The sequence below is a fragment of the Coenobita brevimanus genome, chromosome 51 (assembly GCF_032717465.1).
Source record: "Coenobita brevimanus isolate Jiangsu-jjx chromosome 51, ASM3271746v2, whole genome shotgun sequence".
Classification (NCBI taxonomy): Eukaryota; Metazoa; Arthropoda; class Malacostraca; order Decapoda; family Coenobitidae; genus Coenobita; species Coenobita brevimanus.
Genome location: NC_137004.1, coordinates 33,887,192 through 33,914,015, shown reverse-complemented (window position 1 = coordinate 33,914,015; position 26,824 = coordinate 33,887,192). Strand labels below are relative to the sequence as shown.

General features: G+C 42.0%; 1 protein-coding gene across 1 annotated transcript in view; it reads left to right on the top strand.

Moving 5' to 3' along the window:
- Positions 1–26,824, top strand: part of LOC145400203 (uncharacterized) — a 115,674-nt gene that overhangs the window by 45,545 nt on the left and 43,305 nt on the right. Inside the window, exons 3-4 of the mRNA XM_080272718.1 lie at positions 13,349–13,667; positions 21,691–21,854. Coding sequence (XP_080128844.1) covers positions 13,349–13,667; positions 21,691–21,854 — 483 coding nt within the window. The remainder of the gene's footprint in view (positions 1–13,348; positions 13,668–21,690; positions 21,855–26,824) is intronic.

The following is a 26,824-nucleotide window of genomic DNA, read 5'->3' as shown; positions in this document are numbered from 1 at the left end:
ATTCATCCTAATCTATGTTTTGGGATCTGTGAGTACATATCCTTTTTTTTTTTTATACATACATAATTTTTTTTTGCCCGGCTGTCTTTCTTTGTAAATGTTTTTGTGTGTTCTGATATATGTATTTGTGTGTTCGTGTACTCTTCACCTTTTTTATCCCAAGTTCTGTCTTGTGTTCTCAGCTCACCTTACTGTATGTTTTTCTTGTGTGTGTGTGTGTGTGTGTGTGTGTGTGTGTGTGTGTGTGTGTGTGTGTGTGTGTGTGTCCTATTCTTCATATTTTGTTCTGTGTTGTTTGTTACGCAGAACTTTCCTTTATGTTGGAATTTCTGCTTTGTGTGCGTTCCATTCAGCTAGCTAATCTGTTCTCTTCTCTTGTTTTACGGGTTCTTTATATTCCGTTTACCCTGTTGCTCGTGTTCTGCTATTTGTTCTGTGTGTTCTCTGTTGTTCTGAGTATCTGCTGTCACAAGTTCTGGCAGAAGTTCACCTTTATTAATACCTGTTCTGTGTCATCCGTTGGGTCGAGAGCTTGTTTTTAATGTCATCGTGTGCGTGTGTGTGTGTGTAATTCACCGGGTCGGTCAGGATCACTTGATGGTCGTGATCATCAGCTTTTACCCTCCCGGAAGGGAGCTGAGAGCTCATATAGTCCTATCTAAGGGCAAGGCTGTGACCTTCACACACGCACACACCCGTCCCCTTGCTCTAGGGGGACAGTAACCACCCACTTCGTCAGTGAAACTTTTCGCAACCTGAGCGAGGCGCGAACTCCCGTCCACCAGTTGGCAAGCGGGAACGTTACCACTGCACCAGCGAGCGTGTGTGTGTGTGTGTGTGTGTGTGTGTGTGTGTGTGTGTGTGTGTGTTTACAACGCTTGATGCCTCGTCTTTTATTTTTAGATGTTGTGTTTGTTATTTGTTATGCTGGGTGTTTATTCCTAGTTATCCCATATTCCGGATGTTCTTCTGTGTTAAGTTATGCTGGGTGTGTGTTCTGTTATCATGGGTGTTCTTTGTGTTATGTTGGTTGTCCTGTGTTATGCTGGATGTGTGGTATGTGTTATGCTGGGTTGTTTTCTGTGTTGTGCTGGATGTCTACTCTGTATTATGCTTCATGTATGTTTTGTGCTCTGTGTTATGCTGGGTGTCTGTTCTGTGTAATGCTGGGTGTCTGTTCTGTGTTATGCTGGGTGTCTGGTCTGTGTAATGCTGGGTGTCTGTTCTGTGTTATGCTGGGTGTCTGGTCTGTGTAATGCTGGGTGTCTGTTCTGTGTTATGCTGGGTGTCTGGTCTGTGTAATGCTGGGTGTCTGTTCTGTGTTATGCTGGGTGTCTGTTCTGTGTTATGCTGGGTGTCTGTTCTGTGTTATGCTGGGTGTCTGTGTTATGCTGGGTGTCTGTTCTGTGTTATGCTGGGTGTCTGTGTTATGCTGGGTGTCTGGTCTGTGTTATGCTGGGTGTCTGGTCTGTGTTATGCTGGGTGTCTGGTCTGTGTTATGCTGGGTGTCTGTTCTGTGTAATGCTGGGTGTCTGTGTTATGCTGGGTGTCTGTTCTGTGTAATGCTGGGTGTCTGTTCTGTATTATGCTGGGTGTCTGTTCTGTGTTATGCTGGGTGTCTGGTCTGTGTAATGCTGGGTGTCTGTTCTGTGTTATGCTGGGTGTCTGGTCTGTGTTATGCTGGGTGTCTGGTCTGTGTTATGCTGGGTGTCTGTTCTGTGTAATGCTGGGTGTCTGTGTTATGCTGGGTGTCTGTTCTGTGTTATGCTGGGTGTCTGGTCTGTGTTATGCTGGGTGTCTGGTCTGTGTTATGCTGGGTGTCTGTTCTGTGTTATGCTGGGTGTCTGGTCTGTGTTATGCTGGGTGTCTGGTCTGTGTTATGCTGGGTGTCTGGTCTGTGTTATGCTGGGTGTCTGGTCTGTGTTATGCTGGGTGTCTGTTTTGTGTTATGTGTAATGCTGGGTGTCTGTTCTTTGTTCTGTGTTATGCTGTGTGTCTCTTTTGTTATGCTGGGTGTATGTTCTGTGTTCTGTGTTGTGCTGGGTGTCTGTTTTGTGTTATGCTGGGTGTATGTTCTGTGTTCTCGACTGCGTCACTGATTTATTCATCGTATTCCTTTATTTTTACTGATAATGTGTGCTTTGCCTAATGTGGGACTGACGTTTTCATTGTTTTATGGTATGTGCGTTTTTATCTGGATTGTCATGTACGTTAATAGCGAACCAGAACCGTGTGCGTTTTGGGTGGAAATTATGTAAACTGCGTTGTGTGGATTTTGTGGTATTGTATTGTGAGCGTGTATGAGAGAACTATTCATGTGCATTTTTCAGTGAGAATTGTGTATTGTGCATTGATATGGGATGAGTATACTATTGTTTTGGAGCGGGCCATTTTCTGTGTACGTTTTCTGTATACGAGTGTGCCTTTTCGAGCTGAATCGGTGTTACGTGATTTTGAGTGAAAGTTCTGTATGTGTTTTTAATGGATGTTTTTGTATGTGCATTTTTTGGTGAAAATCTTGTTATATGCGCTTTTGAGTGGGCCCTGTTGTACGTTCGTGTGTGGGTTCAAGTTGTACAATGTGCATTATAAGTACAGTTTGTGCTATGTACGTCTCTGAGTGGTATCTCTGTAATGTACGTTTTTAAGTGGATAATTGAGCCCTTTAATTTTAGGGGAAGTCCTGCTATGTGCGTTTTTTTTAATGGGGATCTGAGCTCTATGCGTTTTTGAGCGGAATATGGAGCTGTGTGCATTTTAAGCGGTATGTGGGTTATGTGAGTTTTTTGAGTGAGATTTGCCTGTACATCCTCTTTAGTGACGCTTTAGTCCCTGTGTTCTCTTCAGCGCAGTTGTGTGGTTGTGAAATATTGCTGTCCTGCTGTTTTCTGCGATTTTTATTCGTTCCTCTTCTGAGTCAATCGCCTGCTTTCTTTGGGTTCTGTCTGTGCCATCTTGCTTTCTCTGTGTTCTTTCTAAGTGTTTTTGTATTTTGTTGTTTGGGAGAGATTTTTATTTCTTGATTTGTGCTGCGGTGTGTGTGTGTGTGTGTGTGTGTGTGTGTGTGTGTGTGTGTTTTGAAATGGTTCCCATCCCTGGTTAAAATTCTAGCGTGGTGAGAATCGTTTTTTTTTTTTTTTTTTTTTTTCCAGCATTGGTTAGGCGGGTTTTGGTCACTGGTGGTGTGTTTTTGTTAAGTTTTTGTCGTTTGTTTTACTTTCTTTGTTATTAATCCAGCTATTATTTTTGTTCCCTGTTCTTTTTTTCTTCAAGGAGAGACTTACTGGGTTTCTGGTTTGCATCTTAATTTATACCAAAGTGTAATTATATCCCCTGGCTTGAGGCTCACGAAACATGTTTGATTTTGATGACACTTTCTTTTCTGTTCTCACTGTTGAAGTTAATGTTATCTGTTCCTCTATGGGTTTAGTTACTGTTGCAGGTTTAGGTGATATTTTTTTCATTAACTACCCGAATACTTTGAAGATAAAAAACAAGAAACTCCATTGTCTTCTCAAGCTGTGTATTTATTGTCAGCACGAGAAGTTAATTTAATATTCCTTTAAGACCACGGACACAAAAATTTCAGATGATCCAATTAACTTTTTCCATTCCGGTTGTCAGTGTATTAATTAAAATGCTGCATGGCGTTAGAATTTTTCGAATCCTAAATCTCAGTATTCTGAGAACTAATAATAAAATCTCCGTAAAATAGTAAGAAAAAGAGAGAAATGGAAAAGGCTTTCAGTCGTCAGTAAATTCGGTCTCCTGTGCCATCGGTATTTTTTTTTTTTTCCGTATCCGTTTGAGTGCTATGATTTCTCCTCACGACATGATTATGCTCGTTTTATGTTTGCTTAAATGTGGTGGTAGTGGTGGTGGTGGTAGTAGTAGTAGTAGTAGTAGTATTGTAGCAGTAGTAGTAGTAGTAGTAGTAATAGTAATAGTTGTTGTTGTTGTTGTTATTGTTGCTGTTGTTGTTGGTGTTGTTGTACGAGTAGCTCGAGATTCTTGTGAATGTGACCCCAGTAGACTGAAGTTGCTCCTCACATCCAACCCACAATCCTCCTTCGGGGGATAAGTGGGGAAGTGATGGACGTTTATATAACTGGGCATTTCCACCGCCCTCTTATATCGATGCCGCCATAGCTTAAATAATATACCAATATAACTCCAGTAGCAACAGTGGCCATTTTCAAGACGCACTTTGCCTCTGTGACAGCTTTTACCTCGTTGAATGCTTGGGTTTCGTCAGGTGAACAGAATTGTTTTGTGTTAGGAGTGAAATAATTAAAAGTCCTTGGTACCAGATTCCAGTGATTTTCTGAGGCATAAGGGATGTAATCGCGTAGACGGAGTTAATACCGAAATAGTGTGCATAAAGGGAATCATTATGAGGAAATAAGCTGAGAAGGAAGAGGAGTTTAAGAATATCCTTACTTGGGAATAAGACCTCTGTCATTTCAACCATCATAGTCTTACATTCACAAACAAATTACTGTCAGCTCGCCATAAGAAACTGATCGTATGTTTTTTGTGAATATGAATACGCCCGCGCTTCCTATGACATTATCTTATTCATTTGGCCATTTAATCCATCCATTCTTACGTCTATTCATGCATCCAACCAGTCAGTCAACCATTCATTCATTCATTCATTCATTCATTCATTCTTTCATCTATCCATCCATCCATCCATCCATCCATCCATCCATACAGTCATTTATCTGCTCAATCATCAGTTCATCCATCTATTCAGTCATCCAGTCCATCCATTCATCAATTCAGTCTCTACCCAACCATTGACTCAGACACCCATTCAACCATCCACACCCAGTCAGCCATCCATTCATTCATCCGTCCATCCATTCATCCATCAGTTAATCAATCCGTTCATTCAGCCATCCGATCCTCCATCCATCCATCTTATCATCGACATCATTTTGTATTTTTTTTTTTTCCAAATCCCCCAGAGACTCCGCGGAATGAAAATTGGCTCACATCTTTTTGGAGGAGAGAGAGAGAGAATTGATTTTGTCTCAGGTTTCTGCTGTTGTGTATGATTTTTTACCTTAGCTGTGGTATATAAAAATTCTCACTTTTCATGTCGTCCATCTTTTATTTTCTTCATTCCATCGCTTCTCCATCTTACTTTTTCCTCTTCCCGTTTCTCTCAATTCTTGCACTTTCTTCCACTTTTATCGTCTCTTTTATCTTCCTCTTTGTTTTTCTCTTTCTCTTCGCCTTCCGCTCCCGTTGTTCCTCTTGTCATTATACCCTCCCATGTTTTCCTTCTTTACCATCCTCTCTCTCTCTCTCTCTCTCTCGCCATATCCCTGTTATTCACCTCTCTCAATTTCCTCTCTCTTTCCCTCCGCGCACTAAAAAATAAAATCAATTAAAAAGAAAAGTCTTAACTCAGGGAATGAACCAAGTTTTGAGGTTGAGCCGAGTGTTTTGCTGACTTCGAGATTATGGAAAAGTGTGTGTGTGTGTGTGTGTGTGTGTGAGAGAGAGAGAGAGAGAGAGAGAGAGAGAGAGAGAGAGGGGGGTGAGAAATGGGGCGAGTGGACGAGGAATAGGGGGAAGACCAAAAGTTGAAGAAAAAAGGGAATGAATGGAGAAGATGGAGTTGGGGAGAGAGAGAGAGAGAGAGAGAGAGAGAGAGAGAGAGAGAGAGAGAGCGGGGACAAGACTAAATGAGGGAAAAGAAATGGTAAAGGGAGGTAGAAATAAAAAAAAAAGGCGTCAAACTCCAGGAATGTGTGGAAAAGTTGCTGGGTAGGAGGGACAGGGCTGGATAAGAGATAAAAACATGAGAGTACGTGAGGGAAAAGAGAAGAGGGAAAAGAGTGTGAGAAATACAGACGAATACCAAGAATGAGATCAAAGGAGAAAGCCGTGTGTGGGAGGGAGAGGGTTAGAGATAGAGTGAGAGTGATAGAAAAGCCAGGAAAAGGAGAACGTGAGGCAAAAAGGACTTTCAGTAGAGTGCATACCTCCAGTAAGGCAAGGTAAAATGTTATATAAGTCTGTATTTTTAGTGGCCGTGGAGATTTCTTAGCAATTTTTTCTCAGCGGTTTATTATGCACTTGACCCCTAAGTTTCCTCTTTAATGTTGAAGTAAGCTACGTCAGTACTAAATCGAGATAAATAATACGGAGGAGATTATAAAGTGTTGTCGGCAAAATATATCGTCAAGGAAGAGGTGTAACGAAGCTTCCTGTGCCACTTAGAAAACTGCCATAATGAGATATTTTTTTCAACAGAATTTCACCACTTCATTCATTTCTGTTATTTTCGTTTTGATTATCTCATTCTTTTTTTTTTTTTCCTAAATCTCTTGGACAGACACACAAACGGACAAGGAGGAAAACTTCGGTCCAAGCGTCCACCTTCAGGGCCGGAAATAACGAGAGAGAGAGAGAGAGAGAGAGAGAGAGAGAGAGAGAGAGAGAGAGTAAAATATATTTGTACCTTTCTGCGTGTACGTATGTGTGAAAGAAGAGCATAAGGAAGCGTGGGAAGGAACGACAAGAGAGAGAGAGAGAGAGAGAGAGACGGGAGGAGGGGAAAAACGAGGAAGCTATGAACTATGTAGAATTTCCCGAAAGTCGTGGAAATCCTGGAGAGTCCTGGAAAAATATTTAGTCCTAGAAATTTTCCCGACAGTACTGAATCGGTTCTAAAATATGGCATATCAGGAAGTATCGTATATTTGTAACATATTTTCCGGGAGTTAAAGTGTAGGTATGTGCATTTTTTCGTCCTGAGCCTAAGTATACCTTGTCCATTTTAACTAGTATATTTGCCCTCTCCCCATCTTGAATGCTAAGCAATAACAAGAGCCTAGCTAGTCAATAGGAAGTGCGATGGGATGTATGTAGGGCCGCATCATTGACTTTCTGCTCCTGACCTGCGTGCAATAAACTGCAGACGGACGACAATACCCACCTGTTTGAAATGAAGGAACTACATGCAAGGATAACTAACTTAGGTATATACTAAAACCTCTCACAGGATACGACAACAGGCCACAGACAGACAGACAGATGGGCAGACAGACAAACAGGCAGGCAGACAGACAGGTAGATAGAGATAGATAGATAGATGGATAGACTTAGACATGCAAAAATGAAAGTATAAAGACAGTCTGATGGGTAGGTAGATAGATTATGGCATGTATAGATAAACAGGCAGATATTAGAGATCGATACATTGATAATAAGTCGAAAATTTGGCACATATTATAAAGGCCGAAGTTTGGGGGATCAGGTCTCGCATACATAATTTGGCGGTGTTGACATGCAGCGTTCGTCTGAGCAAACGATTCACGGCATCAGCTTTCCGCAAACTTTACTTTATCCCATGGCGGTGTTAGTCATTGAAAACACGTAAACATTATCATATTACCACAATTTACTGTGTTGATCATTTTGTATACATGAAAATTCTGCAAAGCTCAGTAATCTGTAAATTCATTGCAAAATTCATTCTTGGCTTTCTTATTTCTCGATTTAAGTCGTAGTGTATTTTCAGTTTTCAGCATTCATGTTTATTTTGAGAACAATAGGTCTGAATTCAGTGAGAATGTTTAGGAGGAACAGCTGTAGAAATGGTTGAGCTGAGATCAGTAATGCTACAACTAACAGATTTATGGCACATACAAGGACTGCTGGGCCTTAGGAAGTGGAGTGTCAAGTGGATGTAGAAAGTTGAACTCATAATAAAAGTTCAATAAGTAGATAAATTAATATATTGATCTTATTATGCATAACATGTTTATTGCATGTTCAGGAAGTAGTGTGAAAAGTCATAAAATGGTTCATTTTCTTTCGACATTTCTGTGTTAACTATTGACGTGATTTTGGTAGGCAGAGAATTTTGGATAGACAGAGAGAGAAAGGCAGCACTGAAGGAAAAAGAAAATTTGCAGGATAGGGATGTGTACAGTGATTTTGTTTTAATACTAAAGCGCTCATCCACGTTTGGGCATTCCATTATAAACATTTTTTGTACATATACCATTCGTCTGCTGTATTATCAATCGTTATTTCAACCTGTATTTTCTGTTCTTTTCTTTTTCTTTCTTTTCCTTTTTTTACTTTTCATATTTGCTCATTCATGCAGGTCATTCAGCGACACAGTTTTCAGAGTATTGATGCTTGTACAGAATGGTAAATAAAGACCATACGGAATAGAACGTAATTATGAGACAAAGGAGAAGAGGGAAGGTAAGTGTGGTGTGAGATGAGGGAGAGGGGTAAGGAGAGAAGTCGGAAATAAGATTAAGTAAGGAGGTGCAGCGGAGGTAATGCAACGTGGACGGGAAAAAGAAGTAGAGAGAGAGAGAGAGAGAGAGACGTGAGAGTAATTAAACGTGCAAGAAAGAAAAAAGCGTCGGAGAAGGAGCGAGAATGAGATTAGGCTAAAGATAGAAACTGGAAAACAAAAACAAATCTAACTCAAGACTAAATGAGCAGGTAATGTGGGACTAATGAAACTTGGAGGGAAGAAGTGAAGGAAAGAAAGAGAATGACGAAACAAAAATACGTACGAGGAAAAGAGAATTAGAAGACAGACAGGAATGAAGGAGGAGACGGAGTAGGGGTAATGAAGTAATGAGAGATGGAGGGGGGGGGAGAGAGAGAGAGAGAGAGAGAGAGAGAGAGAGAGATATGCAAGGGGAAAGAGAAAAGTCAGAAGTATAACACAAGATTAAACGAGAGAATGGATGGAGGAGGATGAGTCGAAGAGGGAGGAAAGGAAAAAGAAAATGAGATGAAAGGAAAAATACCAGAGGAAAGAAGACAGCCAAGATCCTGACACAAGATTAGATGAGATGGAGTGAGGGTGATGAATTGTGAAGGGCAGAGGAAAAGGGAAGAGATAAAACACAACTGGCAAGAGGTAGAAAAAAGTCAGCGAAAATGGAGATGGAGAGCAGATGATAATTTCACAAGGGAAGAAGAGGATGAGGATGAGGAGCTAGGAGGAGGAGGAAGGAGAGAGAGACACACACACAGCCAGACAGCCAGACAGAATAAAGAAAATACCGACTGAAAAATATAACCAAGTCAGACACAAAATTGAATTAGGAGATGGAATGTGTGTGATGAAGTGAAAAGGAAAAATAAAGTGGAGGAGGAAAGAAAGGAGATGAGACGAAAAATACAATTGGAGAGAATAATTTGGAATGAATGGAAGAAAAGATGTAGAAAGGATAAGGAAGGATGAGTGTAGAAAGGATTGAGATACTGGAGAGAGAGAGAGAGAGAGAGAGAATATCAATACAGGTAAAAGCATCCACGTCCCCAGTAATAAAAAGGGTACAGCATATTTTTTCCATCCTATTTTTATTCATTTTCTTCCCTAGCCAATCCCAGCCCTGATTTCAAAGGAAGGATCTCATTGGAGTGACGAGAGTGGCTGGGAAATTTCAGAGAAGTTGCGTCTTGCGTTCGTTGCTGTTTTTTTCTATGTTTTTGCTACTTTTTCTCCTTTCTTTGATAGTTTTCTCCGTTCTGTGTTGTTTTTCTCTGCCGTTTTTCTCCTCTCAGTGCTGTGTTTTTCTGTTATTTTCCTCCGTGTTGTGCTGTTTTTCTCTGCTATTTTTTTTATCCTCTCTATGCTGTTTTTCTCCTATTTTTCTCCATGTTTGCTGTTTTTCTCCGCTATTTTTCACCTCTCGGTGCGTGTTTTTCTCCTATTTTCCTCCGTTTTGTGCTGTTTTTCTCTGCCATTTTTCTCCTCTCTGCCGTTTTACTATGCTGTTTTTTCTCCTCTCTATGCTGTTTTTCTCTGCTATTTTTCTCCTTTCTGTGCTGTATTTTTCTGCTATTTTTCTCCGTTCATGGCTGTTTTTCCCCATTTGCTAGTTCTTCTTCGTCCCATGCTTTGTTTCATCAGTTCTTTGTTCTTGTCCCGTTCTTTCCTGTTTTTTCTCCATTTCTTGCTATTTTTTCGGTTCTTAGCAATTTTTCTTCGTTCTTGATTCTCTCTCTCTCTCTCTCTCTCTCTCTCTTTATATATATATATATATATATCTCCCTTCTGGACACTATTTTAACCGCTCAATACAGTAGCGTCTCTTGTATGTTAATCTTGCTGCCGCCAGACGATTATACTGAGGTGTCCGGAAGTGAGGGGAGTAGGAACATGCGTCGTTAGCAATCTTTGCATGTAATGTCTTCCTTAAGCTGGATAGTCACCTGTTGATACTAATAGGATGCAGAAGAGGTTTTCGTAGTGCAGGGTTTAATCTGGTTTTATAGTTTGTGTTGGTGGTGTGAATTAATTAGAAGTTTTAGGGGTTCGTGTTTTAGGGCTCAAATTCTAGTTTCATCTCGGGAGAGCCAAGGGATCACAACAGGTCTCTCGTTTCCCTTCCATTTTTCTCTCTCATACTTTCACTTCTCTGTGTGTTCTCGTGTTTCTCCCCTTCCTTCCTCTCTTTCCTCACCTTGTCTTCTTTCTCTCATTCTCTCTCCTCAACCCCATTCATTTTCCCTCCTGTGTAACTTGCAATACTTTGGTGATAGAAACTCCGTGTACAAACAGCTAGATAAGGAGTTTATTATGAGCTCACAGTAAAATAGTCTGCCCGTCTTGGCTGCCTGCTATGAACTGATGCAATAACGCCTTCGCCCAGGCGTGGGGCCCTGGGAAAGCGTGCTAGGTCAGCAAGTTTAGTGGGGGCATGTATGCATTGGGGGGGGGGACATATATACATCAGGGGGTAGACATATTGTGGAGGGGGGGTACACCTGTCCCTTCATTCCTGCCGTTCCTCTCGTCCTTCTTGTCCTTCCATATCTCGTCTTTCTTCTTTCCTCTCATCCTCTTTTACTTTTTGTTTCATTCCTTCATCCTTGCTCATTCCTTAATCCCCCCCCCCTTTCTCTCTGTCTCTTCCTTCATTTTATCCGAATTGCCTGATTAGCAAACTCAGTATTCTGCAGTTTAATTTGTTTCCCTCTTTGCTGGCATGAAACCACTGCTAGATTCGATCAATTATACCCACATCCAGTTCTTGTGTTTATTACGAGGATACAACAACAATTTTCGGTCAGACTTGGATCCTTCCCCTTTTTTATGTATTTGCCTCTAGACATTGCCTTGGCTGTCATTTTCTTGAAGCTCAGCGTTTACAGAGCACGTAGCAGATGGAGTTACTGTGTGAAGGCACTAAGACATAACACACTATATAACAGCTAGTGACATATATGCTGTTGATCTATGATATACTGTAGAGGTTTGAGGAAAGTCTTGCCTAAATTCGAGAGAACCAGAGAGAACAAAGGAACAAGGAAGGCAGGAGGGGTTGGGACGCGATAGAAAACAGGAGAGGCTTGGTGGAAAAGGCGGTAGTAGAGGGCACAGCGTTAACCTCATACCGCCATTTGAGTCCTGTTTTCCAAACACAAGTCATCAGATTGGGTATTTTCATATAATATGGTGCATTGGCAAGAGTGTTTGTTTATCGTTTTAATTTTTCTCCAACCCTGGCCATAGACTTTGGCAATTCGTACCTTGTAGTCTAACAGTCCTCCAAAGTGCCATACACCTTCATCTGCCACCACTTCGACCTAATACTCACCACCAGTACTGAATGTGGATTGTCTCATTCTGGATTGATATTGGAGGGAGTGTTTTATGGCGTTCCCTGCCCCATACACATCCCATGAGTAAACTCGCATCTTTACGGACAACAGACGAATCTGAGTTGTTTGGGATAGGGTAAATTCACAGAGCACTACGTTTAACTGGACTCAGATGGAAGCAGGTTAAGGGTTTTAGGATGATGGAGCTGATGTGTAGAAGGGGGTTTAAAACTTGAAAATAAAAGGGCGTAGGGGCACAAGATCCAACGTCGCTTGAGTCGTGACCTTTATTTGCGCTTCGTGTCTTCCTTACCACCCCTATGAGCCCCTCCCAACCCTTCCCTTCAAAAGATAACACGGTACAAGTGTTCCCGTAAACTGAAGAAAACTTGGCGGTGAAAATTCTTAGTAGGAATGCCTCTGACTTTAATACATCAAAGGTCCAGATGTGTTAAAGGTCAAGGCCACATACCTGAGCGAATTATCAAAGGGCAAAGTATGTCCATCATTTATTCTAGAGAGAACATGAGTAAATGAACGAGGAAAACAGGTTAGAAGTATTTATAAAAGATCTTAACCATTTTTTATACTGTTTTTACTCTAACTTGGGCTAAAATTGCCATCTGTCTGTCTGTCTGTCTGTCTGTCTCTCTCTCTCTCTCTCTCTCTCTCTCTCTCTCTCTCTCTCTCTCTCTCTCTCTCGTGAATGCTAAGCTGTCACAAGAGAGCACTAGAGTGAGATGCTAGTTACGATGAGGTGCAATGGAAAGTATGTAGAGCCGTAGCAATGTCTTTTTCTTCCATTGAGCTGCGTGAAATAAACCTCAGAACGATGATAATGTGGGCCAATTTAAGGGGAACGAACCATAGATGAAGTCTGTATAGCAGTTAGTTACTATAACAAATCATTTATCATTGTAACGAATTTTTGAAACTCAGAATAGTCACTCAGATTTTAGAGTGAAGGGCTTGTTACATGCATGAGTAAATAGAATCCTATATACCTGTACAAACAACCCCAGACGCAACTTAGGTTTAAAAGTTTATGGACACTGCCTTTGGTCTACGAAGACTGTATTAACATTGGATTTAGTTCATCATTATATTAAAGAAGATTTCAGGTATTGCAGGGGTAGGTATTCAATTGTAGCTAAAGTTCCTGTAATTCATCATTGCCCGTCTACTGTGGGATTTTTTATATTTGTACTGCAGTTGTCATTTTTCTAGTTTATTGTATGCTTATTATACACACGGATTTATTCCTGTCAAGCCTACAGATTTCCTTTACTTTCTCCTATATACCTTATGTTTCCCCTACAGTTTTTCTGATGCTGTAATAAAAGAGTAATACTACATGTTTTCAGGCATTAGCAGTTTTACATAATTCCTATAGACTACGAGTATTTACTTGTGCATTAAACTGTTAACATACTGACCCATCACATCCTCCTCCTGTTGATTGCATTGGTTACTAAGTCCAGCTTGTAAATAAATGAATCTGATATATTATTGTTATTATTGTTATTATTATTATTATTATTATTATTATTATTATTATTATTTTATTATTGTTATTGTTATTATTATTATTGTTGTTGTTGTTGTTGTTGCTGCTGCTGCTGCTGTTGTTATTTTAGAGGGACATGCAATATATCCCCCTAGTCTCTTAGCAAAAATTGATAGTCCTAATGATCTTCGTGTCTTAGAAATGCATAAATCTAACCTATCTCCTTCCCGTCCACAGAAACTTCCTGTGCTGACCAACAAGAGCAACTCCTCGTCCCGTGTGAACCTCCCGCACGACGCGTCCTCCCGTACCGGCCACACCAACCACGCGGACGGCGACGCGGGAGGAGGAGGCGGGAGAAACCGTGGGGAGGGCGGGGGCAATGTGCACACGACGGGGGGCGGGCAAGGGGGGGCTGGATCCCTCCCTGTCCTCAACAATAACAAGGGGGAGACCGATTCGCCCAGGCCCTCTCGCCTCGTCAGTGGTGGCAACAAAAACTCGACCTCCTCCCGTGGTGATGTCAGCCCTCACTCCCTGCCTCTGGCCCCGCAAGGTGAGGTGGAGGTGGAGAGAAGACGAGGACATGGGAGTCTGAGCGAGAGATTGAATTAAGGATCGAGCTGGAGTGAGAGTGAATGAGCTAGATTTGAGTGAATGAACGAGAGTTTGTGTGAGAGAATGAGAAAATGCAGCTTCCCTTGGTACTGCATATTAGATGGAAAGGAGAGAGAAAGGGAAGAAAGGAGGGAAAGAAAATATAATGAAAAAGAGAGACGTTGAACGAAAGGACGCTGGAAGGAAGATAGGGAGACGGGAGAGAGAAGTTATATAAAGAAAGGAAAATAGGAGAAGGGGAATGTGGGAAGAAGGGGAGATACGAGGGATAGAACATCAAACTGAAGGGAGAAAGGAGGAAGGGAACATAGGAGAAAGGAGGGACGGGATGGGTGGAACATGAAAAGAAGATGGGAGGAGAGAAGATGAGAAAAAGGTGAGATGGGAGGGAGTGAATATGGGAAGAAGGAGAGATGGGGGAGGGAATATAATAAGGATAGATGGAGGAGGGAACGTAGGAAGATTGGGAGATACGAGAGAATGAAAATGGAATAATGGAGAGACAAGAGACAACATGGGAAGGAGAAATAACAGGGATGGAGCACAGAAAGGAGAGATGGGGAGGTAACATAGCAGAAAAGGAGGATAGGAAGAAGGAAATACATGAATAAGAGAGATAGAAGGGAGGAAACATAGGAAGAAAGGGAAATGGGAGGGAGGGGAGATGGGAACAAGGGGGAGATGGGAAGGAGGGAGGATGGGACGACGGAGAAATGAAAGGGAGGATAGGGTGGAAAAAGAAAGAAAGACAAAGGGAAGGAAGGCGAGACAGAGACAGAAAAAAATTAGGAAGGATAGGGTGGGAAAGAGTGACATGAGAAAGGACTGAGGAAGATAAAGTGGAAAGGAAAGACTGAGAGAGGAATGAGAGGGAAGACAGAGGTAGGGAATGAATAAGGGCTGGGAAACGAGAGACATAGGGGGATGGGAGCGGAAAAAAGGAATGAGGAGAAATTTGAGAGGAAGGAGGGAAAGGGAGAGGGAGAGATGAGGTATGAACTGGAAGAGGACATAACAGGAGAGAGAGAGAGAGAGAGAGAGAGAGAGAGAGAGAGAGAGAGAGAGAGAGAAAGAGAGAGAGATTAAGTAGAGCTAGTAAAGTGGGTAAGTGAGAGGTTGAGATGTGGGACTGAGTGAGCTTGCTGGTAGGAGAGTGGGAGTGAGTGAGTTAGTAAGAGAATGAGCAAGCGTTAGAGTTAGTAAGGACGTATGTGAATGAGTGAGTAGAAGAGTTTGAGTGAGCGAGTGAAGTGTAAAATTAATAAAGGAGTGAGTGAGATTTTGAGTGAGAATGCGTAAGAGACTGAGCTGTAAGTGAGTGAGTGAGGGAGTGAGCGAAAGTGTGAGTGAGGGAATGAGAAAATGCATCTTCCTTGATTGCGCAGATGTGATCAAATTAGTGAGAGCGACAGCAAATGGAAAGAGAGAGAGAGAGAGAGAGAGAGAGAGAGAGAGAGAGAGAGCGCATTTTTAGCCCTCGTTTCCTGCTTATGAGAGTTTGTACTTTACATTAACAGGCCTTAATATGCCTTGAAAGGAGGCTTGAGCTGGGGAGAGAGCGAGCGAGCGAGCGAGAGAGAGAGAGAGAGAGAGAGAGAGAGAGAGAGAGAGAGAGAGAGAATACTGTGTGGAAAAAATAAATTTAACATTTTCCTCACCTTTTCCCGTCTTCTTTAATTTTTTACTTAAATATAAAATTCTGTTTTCCTCATCTTCATTTTTCATCGCGCCATCCACTTCATCATCCATCTGTTCTTCATGTGACTTATACATTCATCCATTTGTCCTATCTTCTCATTTTCTAACTATCCTTCCATTAGTCCATCCATCCATCCGTCCATCCTTCGTTCCTTCCATCGTTCCTTTCTTCTTTCCTCCCATCCTTCCTTCCTTCCTCTTGTTCATTCTTCTGCCTGTCCATCCTTCCGTCCATCCATATGTCCTCTCTGTCCATCTGTTTCCATTCATTATTCATCACACATTTCATTTATCCGTTATCTATCCATCATTCATTCATCTACCCATCCATCCATCCATCAATCCACCCATCCATCCATCCATCCATCCACCCATCTAATCTCCTTTCTCTTCATGCTTTCACCCAATCGTCCTTAATTTTGTCCTGCTTTCATTCCTTCATGCATTCATCCGCCAATTTAAGGTTATTTTCCTCTCTCCGACCTCATTTCCTCTCCACGTCCCCCTCCCCCCTCCTCATCTCCATCCCCATCATCCCGGCATTCGCTCTGATAACTCTCTCTCTCTCTCTCTCTCTGCTACCTTCCTAACAGCCTTCCTTTACATCCCTCATTCCTCCCCTCCTCACATCTTCCGTACCCCGTTGGCTCACTATCCTTCTACCTCACTTCATCCTCCCTACCTTTTCCTTACCTCCCTCCTTCCCTTTATCTCCCTCTCTATTCACATCCTTGCCTCCTTGCCTTCCTTCATATCTGTTTCCCCGTCTCCTCTGTCTTCCAGTCTAGCTTTCCCTGTCTCTCTGTTTTCCCTCCCTCATTTGTTTCCCTCCCTCCTTCTCTCCCTGTCTCCGTGTGTGTGTGTCTCTGTTTCTGCTGCTTTCTCTGTATCGTTACTCCCATCACTATCTCTCTGTTTCCTTTGGTTTCTCTGTTCCTTTGTCTCCTTCCCTCCTGTGTCCATGCTTCCCTTGTGTTCTCTATCTCCTTGTCTTCATTCTTCCCTGTCTACCTGCCTTTCTGTGTATTTGACACCCTTTCTTTCTCCCAGTTTCTCGTGCTTTTTCAGAATCCGTTCCGCCCATCTCTTTTTTTCTCCCTGTTTTCTTTGTCATCTGACCTCTTTATATTTCTGCATCGTCTCCCTCCCCCCCCCCTCTCTCTCTCAAGTTCATGTCTCCCTCCCTACCTTTCTCGCCGTCACAGTCTTTCTCTCCCTCCTCCTCTTTCCGTATCTCTACTTGCTTCGCAGTCTTCCCCTCCCTCCGTCCTCCCTTTCTTCCTCCTACTTCTCTGCCTCTCTACCTGTCTCCTTGCAGCCTCCCTACCTACTTCACTGCCTCTTATCCATTCATCCATTCAACACGCCATCCTCTCTCCCACTATGTTCTGCCGCTTATATACCACCTACCTGTATATTTACCCTCCTCCCCCTCTCCCTCTCCTTTGTTTTTGTCCCTATTCCTTCATCTTTACAGGCACCTTACCTGTTGTTTCCTTATCTCTCCTAACTCTCCATGTCTTCCTATCTCACCTTCCTCTCTTAATACACTTCACCTCATCTTTTCCTCTTCTGCCTGCCTTTACCTGCTTGTCAGCCTGCTATTTGTTAACCTACCGCCCGTCTACCTGTCACTGTATTTACCTACCTACCTACCTTCCTTCCAGCTGCTTCCCCACTCTGTCAGTACCGTACGCTTCATAGCCTGTCTTTTTACCAGCTTTTTACAACCTTCCCATTTAGCTCACCTTCCTATTCAATCCATTTACTGCTTCCCTGCATCCCTTTTAACTCCCTACCTCATAAAAACCTCCCTGTGTAGTATTCGTCCTTTTTTAACTCACTGTCTACATCCTGCCTACCCACAATCTGCCTACCATTTGCCTACTTACCATCCAGCTTACCTTCTTACTTACCTACTTACCAATCTACCTGCCTGCCTTCCTACTTGTCTACCTACCTACCTACCTACCTGCTCACCTACTTACCAATCTGTCTGTCTATCAATCTGTCTATCTGTGTATCTTTCTACCTACCTATCTACCAACCTACCTACCTGCCTCCCTACCTTATCCCCCTACCTGTACAGTGCCTCCCTACCTCTCTGACGCTCCCTGTTTACCTTCCTACCCATCGCGTTCCAGGTTTCCTAATTACTCGTTAATTGCCTTCCCGTCTTCCTCCATACCTATCAGATTACTCCCTGCCTTCTCCCTATTTTCGTACCTCCCTACCTGTCTTACCCTTACCTTGTGTCTCCCTGTCTGTCTCCCAACTCCCTATGCATCTTCCTAACTGCCTCCTGCCTAATGCTAACCTACCTTCCTAACTCTAGCCTAGTTGCATCCCTGAATATCTTGCCTCTTTTAAAATCTCCCTACCTACCTCTCAACCTCCCTTATTGTCTCCTTGCCTTCCAGTATATCTCCCTGACTACCTTGCCAACCTGCCTCCCTATTTCTTGCTTGTTTTCCCCATTACTCTTGCTTAGCTCTATCTCCACCTGTCTTCCCTATGCTGTGTCTTTCTTTCAGTCACACAAACTTGCTATTTACCTCCCCAGCTGACCCCCTACCTACAGCCTCCCTATGTACCTCCCTGATCACTACCTACCTGCCTCGTCTCTTCTCTCCCTCCCTGCCTTTCAGCCGCCCTTTATGCCACCACACCTCTGTCCCTACCTTCTACTTCACTGACTACCCGTATCCCTCTTTCCTCAGGTTAGTCTTCCTACCTACCTTCCAGCCTCCCTACCTGTGTTTCAACCTCCCTGTTTACCTTCTTATGTCTACAGCCTCCCTATTTACCTCCCACTCTGTCTCCCTGCTGACAGTGTCCTTGTCAGCCATACTTCCCTAACCATCTTCCTACCTCCCTAACCGTCTCCCTACCGACTTTCTCCCTATTTAGCTCCCTACCTACGCCCCTCTCTATCTTCGCTTTACTCCCAATCTCTTTACATTTCCCTTTAACTACTATCTACCTCCCTAACTGTCACCCTATCCACAGTCTCCCTATTCAGCTCCCTACTTGCCTCCCGAGCTGGCGGCCTGAGCACGAGGGAGGTTATGAGCAGTGAGAGGAAGATCAATACTCAGTCACCCCGTCACCCTCACTCACTGACCTAGTTACCTTGCCACACGCACACACGCACACGCAGACATTCCACACACACACACACACACACACACACACACACACACACACACACACACACACACACACACACACACACACACACACACACACACACACACACACACACACACACACACACACACACACTTTATATTTAAACATGCATTTACAGGAGAATCCGAACGTGCTCGATTAAATCATACATAAACCCATACAAACACCCGACCACACGCACATATACACACACAAAACATTCATACAGACGCACACACTCTTCAACACACACACACACACACACACACACACACACACACACACACACACACACACACACACACACTATGGCATGTGCACTCACAAAGATACCACACTCACGCACACACAAAGGCTCTTTAAACACAAACACTCACGGGCGCAAATGGCATGACAGAATTAATCATGGTACATGTACACACACACACACACACACACACACACACACACACACACAATGTACAAATAGACATACTAATAAGGTATGCCTTCTGTCTGTCTGTCTGTCTGTCTCTCTCTCTCTCTCTCTCTCTCTCTCTCTCTCTCTCTCTCTCTCTCTCTCTCTCTCTCACTTACTCGCTCGCTCACTCGGAACACCCTGCCAATCTTATGCTTCCTGACCACTTACGGAGCATTGTGTGTGCGTGTGTGTACGTGCAGGAAGGTGTGTGTATTTATGTGTGTGTGTGTGTGTGTGTGTGTGTGTGTGTGTGTGTGTGTGTTTTGTCATCTCTGCTCAAGTCCACGAATGTCGAGTTCTGTTTGTTGTTGTACTCATGTATTGATTTTGTTTTGTGTGTGGATGCGTTTGTATTTATATGTATGTGCCAGTGTACAGTATGTATGTTTGCTCTTATATATATGTATGTATGTATGTGTGCCTGTGTATGTATGAATGTATGTATGTATGTGTATTTATGTGTGTATGTGTGAAGGAGGAAGGTCGAATGTTTCATCCCCTTTATGGTAGGTTAATGTTTGATGCCGTAACTTAGCTTGCCTCTCCCTCACCCTCCCTTACTCTCCCTATCTCTCTCTCAGACCCCCTTGCTCTACGTATTTATTCTCTCACTCTCTCTCTTTCTCTGCCTATTTCTCTATTCCCTCACCTTCCTCACTCTCCCTGCTTCTGTTCACCCCCCCCCCCTCCATCAGTCTAGCTCTTCTTTCCTCGCCCTTCCCTTTCGATCTCTATATTAGACTCTCTATCTCCCTCTATCTATCTGTGTATCTATTTATCAACCTATCATTCTGTTTATGTGTCAGTTTATCTGTCTATCTGTTCATAACACTCACTTTCTTCTCCCTTACCCATTCATTTTTCATTCTTCCACCGGTCTTCCTTCCTTCCTGTCGCTTTCTTTCTTTCTCTATCTCTCCGAATTCCAGTCTTTTCATTATTTTCGTTTTCGTTGCCTTATTATTTTCTTGCCCTCAGCTCATCCTATATATTTCCATAATTTGTCTCTTTCTCGCTTCGTGAAAAATGTTTGAAGACACCCATCCATCCTTTCTTCCTTTCTTTCTTCATTCATTCATTCATTCTTCCTTCCTTCCTTCCATTCTTCCGTCCTTCCTTGTATTCCTCCTTCCACCCTTTCTCCTTTCCATTCTTTCTTCCTTCCATCATTCCTTCCTTGCAGCCATCTTTCCTTCCTTCCCTCCTTCCATCCTTCACCCTTAACCTAGCTTCTCAAGTAAATGATTCACAATTCTCTCTCTCTCTCTCTCTCTCTCTCTCTCTCTCTCTCTCTCTCTCTCTCTCTCTCTCTCTCTCTCTCTCTCTTCATCTCCCTGGCACGTCTTCAGAATCTTGGAAATCCTATAAAGGGTCTTCTCACCGCCACCCATCCTCACGTCTCTCTATTTTTTGTGTCTCTCTGCCTTACTTTTACATTTTTTTCCTTTTTGTTCTGTATCTTTGCCTGTTCATTATCACGCACCCTTTCTCTCTCTCTCTCTCTCTCTCTCTCTCTCCATTATATATATATATATATATATATATATATATATATATATATATATATATATAGATATATATATATATATATATATAATATACTGTATAACTCTTCCCAGTCTCCAAAATCAGATTTTCTCTGCCTTTCCCGCTTTTTTCTCCCTCATTGTGGCTCGTTCTCTCATTTTCTCCCCGCCTTCTTCGCGGCGCACTTCATCTCTCATTATACCCTCTGATACCTCTTTTCGTTTTTTCTCCCTCTTTATTTCTCTCTTTCCATCGTCCCTTTAGTTCCTTCTTTTCCGTCACGCACCCACACTCACACGCACACACATGCATGCGCACGCATATGCGTACGCATGAACACACACATGCTTACGCATGAACACACACACACACACACACACACACACACACACACACACACACACACACACACACACACACACACACACACACACACACACACACACACACACACACACACAGTTCTGGAGTTCTCCTCTGTGTGTGTGGGGGGGGGGCGTGTGCGTGTATGCGCGCGCTAGTATGTGCTCACGTGTGTGTGCTTGTCTGTATGTATTTTTTTTTTCCTTCCTCTCCCTCCCCTTCTAAATCACTGCGGCACTAACAAAGCCCTTTTAGGTCCCCAGACTCGGTGACACAGGAGCCCGGACTCCAGCCAAGCCACTGTACCCTGATTCCTTCCAATGTATTGACTCCTCCGCCCTCCCTTCCTTCGCCTTTTCATGCCCCAGTCCACCCGTCTGTTTGTTTCTCTCTCCTCCCTGTCGTTCATTCATTCATTCATCCGTTCATCCTTCAGTTTACTTGTCATTCTGTCTGTGTGTTATTCATCTATCCATGCAGCCATTGATCGGTTAGTTTATATATCCCGTGACATACGTATTCGTTTGTCTGTCCATCTAGCCATATAGTTGCAGCCGTCCATATATTTTTCTCGCATACTGACAGACTTGCTTTCATGCATTCGCGCACACACACACTCTCTCTCTCTCTCTCTCTCTCTCTCTCTCTCTCTCTCTCTCTCTCTCTCTCTCTCTCTCTCTCTCTCTCTCTCTCTCTCTCTCTCTCTCTTCCACATTAACCCCTCCTCTCTTCCCTCCCCCAGACGCCCTCAAGACCTATGGGGACCTTCTGACGGAGTACGAGAGACGCGAGATCGAGGCCTACCCAGAAGTCTACTATCTCGGGGTGGACGCTCGCAAGATTCACGGCGAGGAGGGGGCGCAGCTGAACGGCGGTTACGACGACGAGAACGGCAGCTATAATAAGGTGAGAAATGGATGGTTGGGAAGGAATTGATAAGTGGAGTGATGCACAGAAGGGAAGATGTGTTTAGATATATTATAGAGGAATAGATGAGTGGTTAATCACGGAAGAAATAGATGGGTGGATTGATGCATAGAAGGAAAGATGTGAAGGTATATAGTAGAGGAATAGAAGGACTATCAGTCACGAATGGAATAGATGGGTGGATTGATGAACAGAAGGGAGGATGTGCAGGTATGTATTTGAGGAATAAAAGAAGGATTAACTACAGAAGGAGTGTTAAGAAATACATAGAGAGTGAAATACTTTATAATAAAACAACGAAAAGTTATGCCTGAAAAATATTGAACGACGCCTGTGATGACAATGTTCGCTACGACAAGGTGAAAAAGGAAGAAAGGAACATTGAGAAGGTTTAGATGAATGTAGATTGAGTGTATAATAAAGTGAAGGACGTACAGTAGTTTATGACTTGCAAACTAACTGAATTGCAAGACGATAATAAGAACGGCTGCAGTAATAAGGTGAAGATTAAATGTTGTAAATTGGTGTATAAACTGAGGAATAAACATGAAGTATGCTGAGGATAGAAAGAAAGTGCAACACGATGATGAGAACGGCTGCTATAATAAAGTGAATAATGGAGGTTAAGATATACAGATAAATGGGAAAGTGAAATGGAAAGTAAATTTAGGATATAAAACCAAACTGAACGGCGTCTGCGATGATGTGAACGTCAGAGCCAGGTAATTATAACTCTTGCACAACATCAGTAACAAGACGCGTGCTGATTTCAGAGGCTCAGTGCAGTGCTGTGAAAGACGATGAACTCCAGGGCTTTTACAGGCGCCCATCATTCACTCTTGCTCAAAATTAACCTCGTCAGCCATGAATGTCTCTCATATTAAATTGTTGTTGTTGGTAGTAATGTTGTTGCTCTTGTTGTTGTATTGGTGTTGTATTGTTATTGGATAGTTGTTGTGTTGTATTGTTGCTATTGGTGTTGTATTGCTGTTGTAGTTGTAGTGTTGTTGATGTTGCTACCCCAGGCTCATTTGAACGTGATCCTGGTAGACTGCATGCTGAAGTTGTCGTTTCCCTTTAGCTCACCATCCTCTTTAGTGGGGGGAATAGGGAGGAGGCTGATAGAAACTTGTATAACCAGGAAGTGGAACCTCCGAGCTATATAGGTGCTACAACGTCAAGGCGTCCCTCTCCAATACACATTAGAGTCTTGCTGGTACCAAACTATTTTATTCAGGTTAGATGTGGCCTTTTGGACTGGAAAGATTAGATACAGTATAGACGTTACTAACCCCGTCACTAGGCAGAGACCCTCCTGATTCAAATTAAATTGTCTGGAGACAGCGAGAATAAAATGATAAAAGAAATAATTTGGGGTAAGGAGGTTAAAACAAGTAAATATAGGCAACGCTACGCTGTTGCAACCCTCCATCTGTGTCGAAATAACAAAGGCATAGCTATTGCATCGCCATGAATATTATACAAGAGACTAGTTAAAGCGTGATGCAAAATAAGTAGTTAAGAAAGGGTTGCAAGTAAGTTCTAGGTTGTTACGATATTACAAAGACATATCGTTCAAGAAAACAGTGAAGATGTAATATGCAAAGTAATATGCTAAGGAAAAAGTAGTAGTGATCTTCCAAACCCCACGAGAATGCGGACCATTATCTGTAGCCCAGGTGATTTCTACATCCCGCCAGAACTAGATGTATAACAAATACAGTGGCAGACAAAAATATCATTCATTTTTTTGGTCAAACAGTTTTAAGATTCTGGCGTGATATTCTGAAAAGTGTGCTGGGTTCCGAAGATCGTATCACTAAATTTCGAAAGTCATCGGGCTTTGTTACGTTATTTATCGTTATAGAGTGGTTCAGTATTTATGTCCGCAGCTCTACGCACCGAAGAATCATTCAACCAACCGCTACAGAATAACGAAGAAAATTATGGATGGGATGCAGAGTAATAGAAAGAAAGTAATTGGTTGGTAGAGTAGAAGGAGAGTAATACGCTCGAATTATTGAACGAAAGAAGGAAAGAGAATTTAGTAGAATGAAAAATACAACAACAGAGCTGGTGTAAAGTGGGAGAGGAAGGATAATTTTGCTAGCGATATTTTAGGCCAGCTCGTCTATTGATATCCAGACAACAACAGTGTGTGTCGTGTGTGTAGGAGAATGATGGAAATGGTATTCGAAAGGAGATGGAGAAGTAGACCGAGGAGAAGATTAAAGATTGGAGAGAGAGAGAGAGAGAGAGAGAGAGGGAGAGAGAAAAATTGATGAGAACATAAAATGACTGCAAGGACTGGAAACGGCTAATGAGGAATTGCGACCATTGGACGTGGGGAAAAAATTAAAAGGAACAGTTCGGCATCATGAAATTACTCTTGTTCTTCCTCACTTGCATCTTAATCCCTTGAATCAGGTGTCTTACTCCGTTACTTTACTCTTTCTAATTCAGGACGATTTTATTTATCTTACTGGAGATCTTTTGTGGTGAAGGAGGAAGATACAGCTTGATCTAAACCCCTTTTGCTCGAGAAGTCCCTCAAGCTTAATATAGTTTCCTAGACTTAAGCAAAAACGAAACGAAAAATGCGTCATCAGATTCAAAAAGTTAATTTCGGGGCTTTTAGATCTTCAGATAACCATTAAGAATTTCGAGAATCTGTTATTAACCTGTCTCAGAATCGTTTGAAGTTCGCCGAATCTATTAAGTGGGACAAAATCGGGTTTGTAAAATGCTCTGACCCGATAATGTGAAAAGGTGGGTTGAAAGAGGGCGGGAAACAGATTACGTTACAAAGTGATGTTATGGCACTAAAAGCAAGTGACGTTTCAAGTATTTAATAGCGTAGTTAAACTTCTCATCGAGTCTACAAAGATTTTAACCATTTAAGTCCGATGACCTGTTTCATAGTGCTGTAAAAATTATTTGTAGTGAAAAATTAATTATGAAATGAGAATAATAATGACTATTAAAAGCTAGTGCCCTCATATGAAATGTGGTTATGAAAGGGAAAATACGAAATCTGTAAAATATTGGCGATATTAGTAGAAAACGAAGGGCCATAGTAAAAAGGAAAATTTATTTATTGCAGGAAAAAACTAATTCATAGAGGGTTTGGAGGGGGAAGCAAAAGAGAAAAATAGATTATGGTACGCGGTCTTTATTTTTATACTGGTAATGTAAAAGGAAAGATAAAAAAAAAAAAAAAGGTTATAGTTTGGCAGAAAGAAAAGAAAATAGAATTATGGTAAATTTTGAGTATTAGAAGATAGGGAAGACGAAGTTAAAGTAAATGGAGGAAAACTTGACAGATCCTAAAAGTTTATTACGAAAAAAGAGAAAAAGCAAAAAATGAAAAAAAGAAAGTTATGTTAAATATTGATGCTGCAATTATGAAAGGAATGACGGAAATATGTAAAGTTAAGCTGATTCGAAAACTGTGAATTGTGAGGAAGAGTAAGAAATATTAACTAATACTGAAGATCCAGTTTTTCAAAGAACGATGCAAGAATAACGAGAAACATGTGAAATGCGGTCGCTACTCGGAAAGGATAGACCGCGAAAAGAAAATCCGCAAAAGTCGATTGTGACGTCATGTGAAAAGCGTGACGCACAGGAGAACGTGGATATTGATTTTGGCAGTGGTTTAAGAAGAGGGTAAAATATTTTGCCATTGTTTTTAGGAAAGAGTGGAGAATACTGACCTTACCAGAAAATGCTACGAATATCAAACCATGAAAAAAAAAAAAAAAGTAAAGAAAAACTCACCTCATCAGAGAATGTTAAGAAATCAATAAAATCGTTGGATGGTATCAGGAATAAAACATCTTAACAAGTTCCAAGAGATTAGGTGTGCTGAGCCGACTCCGTTCCTTCTTTACCCTTGAACAGTTGTTGACTCTATACAGGGGTTTTATCCGCCCCTGTGTGGAGTACAACTCTCATGTGTGGGGAGGCTCCCCACATAAAGCTCTTCTCAATAGGGTTGAGTCATAGTCTTTTCGTCTTATTAACTCTCCTCCTCTTACTGACTCCCTTCAACCTCTGTCTCTTCGCCGCACTGTTGCATATTTATCTCTTTTCTATCGCTACTTCAATGGTCACTGCTCCTTTGAACTGTCTGCATGCATTCCTTCACCTCTACGACGGACGCGTAGCACCCGTCTAGCAGCAAACTCTCATCCCTTTTCTGTCCAGCTTTCTAATGCAAGAGTTAACCGTTACTCCCAGTCCTTCAGTTATGCAACAGGTCAACTCTGGAACTGTCTCCCTCTGTCTGTACTTCCTGCTTCCTATGATCTCCAGTCTTTCAAACGCAGTGTGTCCAGGCATCTCGAAATGATCGGATCTTGAATTTGGCTCTCTCTTGAATTTTGTTTTTTCTCTTGGAAGGAACAATAATTACGGGCTCGCGGCCTTTGTTTCCTTCTTCCTCGCATAAAAAAAAGAAAGAAAGAAAGGGTTGAATTTAGTGGAACAAGGAAAAAAGTCCATTAAGATTGTCATGGAATAAACCATGTTAGATAATAATAATAATAATAATAATAATAATAATAATAATAATAAAACGGAAACAGAAAGAACCTCCATTGTGAAAATATTTTCGAAATTTCTGTGGATTAATTAAAACAGTAATAATGAAAAACAACGCTCGGAAAAGCAAACGAACAGCTCAAGCTGCAAAACCCCAAGTCCTGAGGAAAAATGAGGAAGATAGGAATAACAGACTGAAAGAAAACAGTAAAGACCGCAGGAATGATGAGGCCGTGAAAAGTCAGTCATAATAATAATAATAATAATAATAATGAAGTTGCAATAAAAAGGTCAGCAGGTCCACGTAATCCAGTCGACAAAGCTCGGCTCTATAAATAACACTCTGTAATTAAAAACTGCTCTCAAATTCTCGTGCGTCAAATGGGATTAAACAAGACGGTGAA